Source organism: Serinus canaria, chromosome 2 (genome assembly GCF_022539315.1).
Source record: "Serinus canaria isolate serCan28SL12 chromosome 2, serCan2020, whole genome shotgun sequence".
Taxonomy (NCBI): Eukaryota; Metazoa; Chordata; class Aves; order Passeriformes; family Fringillidae; genus Serinus; species Serinus canaria.
The window spans coordinates 59,579,338-59,588,848 of NC_066315.1; the positions used below are offsets into that span (position 1 = coordinate 59,579,338).

The window sequence follows — 9,511 nt, forward strand, 5'->3', positions numbered from 1 at the left end:
TAAAAGGTGACATAAGGATTCTTAACTACTACAATTGCCACAGCTAGGACCATAAATAAATAAAAATTATACTTACTAGTTAATATTTTCATTAGGCTTTTGTTGCTTCTCATTAATTGTAGGGTTTTTGTTTCTTTTTCTGGTTGTTAATTAGTCTGGCCAAAAGAAAGAGATGGGAGCTGACCATTAAGTTTAAGTACAAATGCTGCTGTTTTATGGCTTTGTTTGTTTTTCTCCTTTCATCCTGAAAGACCAAATAATTCCTCAAAGAATTTCAGGGGGTTGTAAATGCAGATGAAATAGCTAAATGATGGAAGTTGAAGTCTCCGGAATAGAGTCTGAAATCTTGGGTCTGTCAGAGATACCTTGTTTATCTGGCTTCTGGGCAGTGATTTAATTTTTGTTCCTCAGTTTACTGTTGAATGTAGTCATAGTAATTGGATTATGATTCTCATGGGATGTCTGTGAAGTTTGTTTGCAAGCACTTGAGAAGTTCAAGCACCATTTAACAGAAACCTCAGTTTGTAAGGGTAGGCAGGGTAAACTTACCTGATATTTCTCAAATTTACCATCCTCATTTAGACTTGTTCACTGTCTTGCATGCTAAAATACGAGTCCATCTTTGGCTCCCTTTTCCTGAGTTGCTGGCAGTAGATTACTAGCAGGCAACTTGGTAATTGGACTCATCTAGTGCTTACCTCTGACTTTAGGATGGCAGCATTTAGGAGAGCAGAAGTTGCTCTTCTGCTTGGAGATGTGTAAATGCTGAAGGTGCACCCTGAAGTACTGTATTTCTATTGCTAAGATGGGTTACTATCTTAGGACCCACCAGGTTTGTTTCATAGATAATGTGACAAAATAAGCTGAGTACTTCTCCAAGAACACAAAAGAGTTGGCTTATCAATGGTATGGGTCTTATGCAGAAAACTATATGTTAATAAAGACTTTCAAGTTCTGCATGTTGGTACTGAAATACTTGCCAGGCTCTGAAGGAATAGCATGTTCTTCTTCTGTCAGATCCCAAAAGGAGTGGTCTGGTGGAGCTGATCCTGCAGGTTGGAGTGGGACAGCTAAGTGAGCAGCAGAAGGACACTTTGGTGAGACAGCTGGCTGTATTGCTGAATGTTTTGGATTCAGATATCAAAGTTCAGAAGATACAAGCCTACTCAGATATAAGGTACAAAGATGTCCCTTTGTGCCAGGAAGACTTGTGATTTACTTTGCCTCTCTCACTGCTCATAATTATAAATAATATTATAAATAAAAATAATCTTTTCTAAGATGACAAAAAATGCTATACTTCTCAACAGAATGTACTTTAAAAGGTGACTTTCTTCTGTGGTAAAAAATTGACAACTCTGTAGAGGCTTGAACTGACGTGTTTTGTTTTAAAAAAATCCCTTTTCTTCTGTACAAATTTTTTCTTTTTTCCTTTAAAGAAAGTGCTGCATATATATTTCAGTGTCTTTGTTTCATACAGTGCTGCTGTTTTTTCCAAATGTTGGATGAAGTGAGATAAACAGACTTCCTCACAGTGAAGCATGTATTGTATTTCAAAATAATGTTCCAGCTCTGTTTAATCAAACCTATTTTATTTCCCCTTTTTTTTCTATTTCTTCTCCATGGCTTTGATATTCTTATTATTTTATAAACATTTTCCTAGGTAACTGGTGATGAAAATCCATTTTTTACACAGAAAATTCCACAGTGGATTCTCTTAAATGTGGTATTTTAACATGAAGAAGAAATACTCCCTACATGTGGTGTAGAATGCTAGAGATGGCTGTGTGTTCCCTGAGAAACTTCTCAGCATGATTGGTAGAACCTGTTTACATGAGTTAGCTTTAAATTACTTGTTGTGAATCACTATGTTATTTAAAGCCCATTTTCATGTTTATTTAGCTTTTGGGGAGCTTCTTAAAATTTAAAAACACAGCGTGGAAAGTCTACCATTTATAGCTATGATATTTTTAATCACAGCTTTTCAAATTAAAATGTTCCCTGAAGTGTTTGATACAGGGTGAGATCAACACCACCCAACTTACAAGTTGTGGATTGCAGTGTAGGAGGGCTTCCACATGAAGGTCTCTAGATCCCTTGCTTCTGAGCTTTTTCTCCTATTAAATTCAGTTTCCTAAATTTAGTGAAATTGCTTCAGAGTGTTTTGTGACAGGTTTATATGACAGTGGAGAAAGCAAATGTATGCATACTTAAAGCAAAAGTCAGAAAGACCAAGGAGGGAATTATATTTGCTGTTATCCTCCTCTGTCTTCTGCGAAACTGAGAATCCCAAGAACAGCTGGTGTTCCCAGCTCAGAATGAAGATCAGTTGAGTGCTCCGCAGATAAGAGTTCCCTAGTCTTTATCAGTGGTGATGTTGGCTTTCCAGAAGCAAAATAGACTAAACTCTCTATGCCTTTATACTTTATTGCTCAGTGCCTGACAAAAGTGGTCTGTGACAGCAGTCCTGACCTTAGCTGTTCTTTCTGCAGCACTGCAGTTGTGTTCTACGTGCAGAACGGGCATCCTTCCACAGTGATCAAGGCATCAGATGTCTCACGGACTCTGCATGTGCAGCTTTTGAAGCAGAAGGCTGACTTCCTGCTTTTTAAAGTCCTGCGAGTTGACACGGCTGGTATGTTTTGGATTGTGCTTGCCCATCTCAGAACTTTGCAGACATTTGGCTAACACAGCACCTGGAAGCACTGCATGAAGTCTTTCAGTCTGCCATCTGGTGTCTGGGCTCGGTGGGTGTAGCTTTACAAAAGATGATGTTGGTGATGTTCATGATGTGTGGTAGGTAGACTGGTGTCAGTCACTCTTAAAAGATGTCATCTGCATCAGCAGGCAAAAACACATCTTAATTTGGTCTGCATCAGGAAGGCCTGTGGAATGAGGATAAAGATACCTTAAAGGTATATTTAAGGATAATGAGGATATGAGGATAAAGATACCTTTTCTTAGAAGATGTGCAAAACTTAATATAGCCATAAAATAGATATGTTTCCTTCAGGGCTTTTCAGTAAATAGCTTGTAATCTAACTTGTTCTTGTCTGCCTGTATCAGGCAAAATGGGTGATAGCTGTGTTACCACCTAGTCTTCTAATCTTTGCAATATACACAGGCCACTGGGGTTTTCTGTAATGAACTCTTTGTTTTGCCCAAAAAAGATGCTTGAACATCTAAGCTTATTTTAAACATCAATAGTAATGTCAACCCTTTGTGATCCTTAGGTATTACAGACATAACTTCTCCATAATTTAAAAACAGGACATAACAATTCAAGTACAAACCAAGTAAGCAAGCTTTGATGATAAAATAGTCACTAATTGTGTAGTAAATTCTGTCTTTACTTACTGGTTGAAAAGGTTGTTGTTCTATTATAAATATACTCTGATTCCATTCGTTCTCCTCACAGCTAGCAGTCTGCTAGACTGTAGAACTATTTACACATAACCCCAAAGGAAAGGGAGTTTCAAAACAAATCACAGTGTAATGAGCCAGATGCTTTGCCACCAATCTAGTCTAACATTAAGAGGATGTATGACAAGTTGTCCATTTACACAACAGACCCTGTGTTTGGTTCTGTTCTTAGCCTGTCTTTTGAAATGCTCTGGACATGGGCACTGTGACCCCATAACAAAGCGCTGCATTTGCTACCAGCTATGGATGGAAAACTTGATTCATCGTTATCTAAATGATGGAGAGAGTAATTGTGGTGAGTTTGGGTGTTGTGGGATGTCTTTCAAGAATAACTTGTCATGTGAGACTGCCGATTATTTGTTCTCAGAATGGGGAATACTTAAGAGGTAGATGAAAACAGTTTAGTCTCTGTTTTCCAGCCCAAGAGTACCTTCCTATAGAAAGATATTTGGATAATTTCTTGAAATGATATCTTGACAGTAGTAGCGTAAATTTTGGAGAGAATCCCTATTTGATGAAATAATGTGACACCTTGGTAATGGGAGGGAGATTTTGCAACAATTTGGGGCCAGTTGAAGGGTTTGTTGAATAACATGGGCATTGCAAAGCTTTTGATTAGGACTGTTGCAAAGCTGGAAAAGAGGTGCAATTTCAGTTGCTCTGAGTGGGTGGTTGATGCTTCTGTGCCAGAATATGATCTGATCTAAGCAAAGACATCAGTCTTCCAGTCTGACCAATACTGACCTTAAAAGAACCTGATAAAACTGACAACAGTGAGTATACACATGTTGGAGTTCAAATGATTGCACATCTCTCCGTATCCTTTCCTGTTTACCTGGATTTATAAATATAAATGTGCAGCTAGAAGGATCTACATCTAATAAGCTCCTCTTCTGAAGCACTACTAAAGTGCCAGACCCAGAGCACCTCTTTTTATTTCACTTAGGGAAGGATTACTGAGGTGATAACCATGACCCTTTGTAGGACTGTCAGTTCCCACATAGACTTCAGATATCTTGGGATGGTAAAAAGTATTTTAGAGTATCTAATATCTAATAGAGTATCTAATGTGCACTTCTAATCTTAAAGCTTAAAGGTTTTTAGGAATTCATCTAAGAATATGTTGGTGCTGAGTTTTCCTATATTCCTGTTGCCACTCCCCATTCCTCAGGATTGGTTATTTTATTGGAGTTGTATTAGAAGTTATTCTATTCATATGACCTTACAAAGCACTGTTGTGTTTCTTTTTTCAGAGTGGAGTATACTCTATGTGACTGTATCTGTTTTTATTTTGATTGTGGTCATGGTAGGGCTTGCCTGGTTCTGCATCTGCTGCTGTAAAAGGTAAATGATTTGTGCTTCTTTTTGATGGGGTATACCCAAAAATTGCACACAACTGCCACGTTTTAGTCCAGTCCGTAGCAGTAAACCACTGAGCTCATTTTGGACATGTGAGGAGCTTCCTGTAGCTGTTTCTGTAGACACACACTTCTTTTGAAAAAAAAGGAGTATCCATTTGTGGGTCCATGCTCTTCTGCATTTTGAAAACCAAAAGGTTAATGTTGCAGTATCCTTCGTATTAAGTGATAATTGATGTTAAAATGCTGAGAGTATACTGCAGATCTTCAGTCTTCTACTGACTCCTGCAGGTACTCCATGCTAAAAAAACAAAAGGCACACCCTGAAGGTCACTGGTGTAGGAATGTTCTAGGCCACGGGAAGGGATCTGCTCCCAATCTGTTTTATGCTTTGGACAAGAAGGGTGGATGCCCAGGCTACATGTGGCTTACAGGCAAGGAGTACTCTAGTGATCTCAGTCATGCATACTTCTTGCTTCCTCTTTCCTTAAACAGGAGCATTCATACTACTGAGTGTTGTTTCCCTCCCTGCCTCCCCTCCAGTCTTTCCTAGTGAGCTGATAAGAAATTCTCCTTTAAGTGACAAGCCCCTGCAAGTTCTGTCACTAGAGCAAGTGGTTTTGCTGCAGCTCAAACAGCTCAGCAAATAGATAGCTTGTTCAGGTGTCAGCAAAAATAAAATGCCATCAAAATCTTTCTGGGTTTTCATCTTTTTCTAGGGTGTCTTTGTGGTATGTAAAGGATGTGTAGGAGTTGATACCAATTTTATTTTTATGGTTGAAGGAACAGCGCTGTTAATAGAAAACTTTAAATAGTAAAGTGTGTCCCATTCCACTCCCACAGTGTGGGGTGGAGCTTCACAGACTTGTGCATATTGGATGATTATTTGAGGGATGTTTTTGTAAGTTCAGCTGCTTCTGTCCTTTGTCCTCATGTGGCTTGTGCCCGAGAGTGAGGGCTGGTTGATATAGATCCATGTGAAAAAGAGGAGGGAATTACAGCATGGGACAGCATGTCAAGCGATTCCTTTTGCCTTGTGGAAGCTACATGAAAAAGATAGCGTAGATTCAAGACTTGGCTGGAGATTTGGAGTTTTTAAAAACTTTGAGTTGCCAGATGAATTCTACAGAAGATCGTGGAGGGAAGGCCAAGGCTGGCTGTTGCTGTAATGCTGGCTGAGCAGTAAGGTAGCTTCTCCACTGTAAACTGTGGGGGCCCATGAATATTCATCTACCATGTTTGTAGTTACTGTGCTGAAATTGAACTAAATGTGGCTTAGGAGATCAAATCAATCTGCCTTGCTTTCTTCATCTTTTTATATCAATGAAAAGTAGCAATACTGTCTTGTGCACATTGTACAACTGCCTCACTCAGGTATAAACTAGAAATATTTTTAAATGGAGGTGAGAAAGTACAATGACATTCTGTCTATTGGGGTATGTATATGAAAAGGAAGGAGGGGCAGATTTATGTGTGTACATGAGAATTAAATGTCTTTTCATTTTTGGTTACTATCTTTTTAGCAGGAAGAGGACAAAGATAAGAAAGAAAACTAAATATACCATCCTAGATAACATAGACGAACAGGAGAGGATGGAGCTACGGCCCAAATACGGTACGTGCTGGATGGCAGCCCAGGAGCTCACCCTCCAAGTCTGCAGCCAGTGTGTCTGAATTGTTATTTGTAGGCTGGAGGAGCCCAGAAGCAGGCCTACAAGTTTGGGAATGGCAGAGACAGACAGACAGTGAAGTGGTTGGGGGAGAATCAGTTAATTTCTTTAATAAAGCCTTGGACTCAGCCTCTGCTCTTGAGCTTCTGAGTTTATTTTAATTTAGAACATTCAATTGCCCCACAGATTTTCTCCATGTAAGCCTTCCTCCTCTGCACATGCTTTAATTTGGAGCTAGTTTTGTGGCTGCACAGCAGTTTCCTCCTGACCCATCAGTGCCCTGTTAGATATCAGTAGATTTCAGCTGCTGTTTACATGTCTTTTAATTTACCTGACTTTGTTTTTAGCAAGGGAGATGTTGGAATCTAAGGAAACAAAATCATTCTGAGAAATTGCTGTCCTAGAAAGACAGAGATAATGTTTCTGTAGAAATCATGACCTTTCATTGCCACTCATGTTAGTAAGGTCATTGAGTGGAATCTGATTCCAGATTCAATATATTAAAAATATATTGGGTATGTACTAAGATAATCTAGTGGTTTAACTACATTTAAATTTAAATGCACATATTCACATTTCAGTGTCGTAAACTGATGGGCCTGCAATGAAGTCATAGGAGTATCTGAAATGGTATATGATACTTCTAAAGTCAGTTTTTGTATTGGTGTATGCTGTTACATTGCACTTTAGAGAATGTTTTACTTACCTTTCATATCACAGCAGGGGAGAAGATGGTAATATGCTACTAAAAATCCAAGCCTTTCTAATGAGTTTGTTTTGCTTTTTTATTGTCAGGTATAAAACACAGAAGTACAGAACACAACTCCAGTCTGATGGTCTCTGAGTCAGAGTTTGACAGTGATCAGGACACTATCTTCAGCAGAGAAAAGATTGAAAGAGAGAATTCTAGAACACTTATAAATGGGTCTGTCAGAAATGGAGTTTCCTTCAACTACAGCTCCAAAGACAGATAACTGAATGAGGGTAAAAGCACGGAACACACTGGTGCAACACATCTGAAACATGTTTGGCCCACTTCTGTTGTTCCAGAACCAAAATCTTCCTAAAATATCAACTAATTGCAGATTAAAGGGTAAATTTTTAGCATAGGTAGGGGAAGGCAAAAGGAGGGAGAAAGGATTAGATGGTCAGCAAACTTCTCTTGTCACCATTATAGGAACAAGAAAAAGCACATCTTATTTCTTTCATGTTCTGTGCTGAGTGTTTGAACTTCAGAAGGCCTTTTTTTATATATCACTGCTACAAAACTAGCCAGGGCTGTTTCTGCTACAAACTATGGTAACTAACAATGGCATACAGATTCATATGTGCTCCTAATGCTCTCTCTGAGAAGTGGTGTGATTTGCAACAGCAAAAGCCAATATAGATGAAGTTCCTTACAATTATAGAGAGCAATATGTGGCCGCAGGCTCCATCTTAATTTTTAGTTTAGGATGGAAACACAAAGGGCATTTTTAGTGCATTGTTTTTATCCATCTGTACTTTGGGACTTCCTTTTCTAGAGTAGTGTTCATTGGGTGAAAACGTTGTTTTCAGAGAAAGTTAAAAACTGGAGCAGTTGCACTGGATCAGCTGTAATGTAACATGGTATATCTGTGTCCTGCAGGATGCAATGTTCCCTGTATTCACATAGGGGGTGTGGTGTCTGCAGGGAAATCCAGCCTTAGGTTGCTTCTGTAATGATCAAATTGCTTTGGCTCTGCTATGTCCATCCAGGAAACTGTAGCAGGAAGGACTTAGTGATGCACCTTGAGAAGCATTTTCAGCATCCCAAACAACCTTTTTCGATCACTTTGAGGAGCTCTGGACCTTTTAAGACTAAATGCTCAGCTGAGGTGAGTTTCCATCTGTCAGCATCAAGTGCTCAATAAAAGGATGTGCTGGGCACTTGTGCAGTGAAATGTTTGTGGCAAGTACCCTGTGTGGAGCAGGAGGTTCATTGTACTTTCATTGTCGTGGTAATTGGTACTGAGCAATGTTTTAGCTTGAACATGAGATTGTTTGACTTTTTCCTTTCTGGCTATTGAGTGACTGGGTGTATTGGCCTAAAGAGGTCCTTTTTGGTCTTTGGCAGGGGTAGGTGTATTGCAGTTCTGACATTCTTGTTCACAGTCTGGATAATTTTTTCACAGTCTGATTGTTAGGCTTTGAAATCATGTCCCCAGTACTGCTTTTGAAATCCCTAACTGAAGACCTGACTTTTATACACAGGCCTCACTTGTGGGAGCATCTGTATCAATGGTACTGTTTAGCCATGACATCTGCTTTTCCTGGGGGTACTCTACTGATGTGCTGAAGTCTAGAGCTGAGACAGAGAAAGATGTGTTTTGATGGAGAAAGCATTCCTTTTTGAGGAGGAAGCATTTTTTAAGATGGTTTTTTTTTAATGTTTTGGGGGTTTGTTTTGTTGTTTTGGATTTTTTTAATCCAGTAGTAGAGAACCCGTTAGCAGAGGATGGAGCAGTATAGAGATCAAGGGGAGCAGTTTAGAAGGGTCAGGGAGGGTACATAGCCCATTTCCATCATGAGGAATAATGTAGTTGAGGATTTTGGCGCTTTCTCCATCCTTTCTTTGAAGTCTGACAGAGTAGCTGGGTTGAACACTGTGGCTTCGGTGCTTCTCTTGTTAATGGGCTTGGGCAACACTCAGAACTGTCTAGGCTGGAAGAAATCAGTGGTCAAAACTTGCAGCAAAATATCATGCTCATAACTTGTATCATACTTTTGATTATCAAGTGCAGTCAGCAACAGTCCCTAAAGCTACTAATTCAGCACTGAGGAGTATTTACCCTGTGTCCAGCCCTGCATTTTTCTGGAGATCTTTGTGTGGTGGGAGAGGCTGTGAAGAGCTAGAAAGGGCTAATACAGGTGTTGTCTCTGTTTTTCCCATAAGCAGTGCAGTATGAATGGTATGATTTGCTTTATTCAGAAACCAAGTTTCAACTCTGTGTATGGAGGGTTTAGGCTATTTCTTGAAACAAATTTACTTTATCACACTCTCCCTCTTCTTGAGAGTGTGTGTATGTATATATATATATT

The 9,511-nt window shown here is 39.3% G+C and overlaps 1 protein-coding gene across 2 annotated transcripts in view; it reads left to right on the forward strand.

Moving 5' to 3' along the window:
• The window catches only part of KIAA0319 (KIAA0319 ortholog), a 32,849-nt gene extending 23,733 nt beyond the window's left edge, over positions 1-9,116 (forward strand). For both annotated transcript variants that reach the window (XM_050970883.1, XM_030236120.2), the window contains 6 exons: positions 1,018-1,177; positions 2,493-2,635; positions 3,596-3,718; positions 4,677-4,767; positions 6,305-6,396; positions 7,247-9,116. In XM_050970883.1, the coding sequence (XP_050826840.1) occupies positions 1,018-1,177; positions 2,493-2,635; positions 3,596-3,718; positions 4,677-4,767; positions 6,305-6,396; positions 7,247-7,425 (788 nt within the window). In that variant the 3' untranslated portion in view covers positions 7,426-9,116. The remainder of the gene's footprint in view (positions 1-1,017; positions 1,178-2,492; positions 2,636-3,595; positions 3,719-4,676; positions 4,768-6,304; positions 6,397-7,246) is intronic.
• Positions 9,117-9,511: the final 395 nt, after the last annotated feature.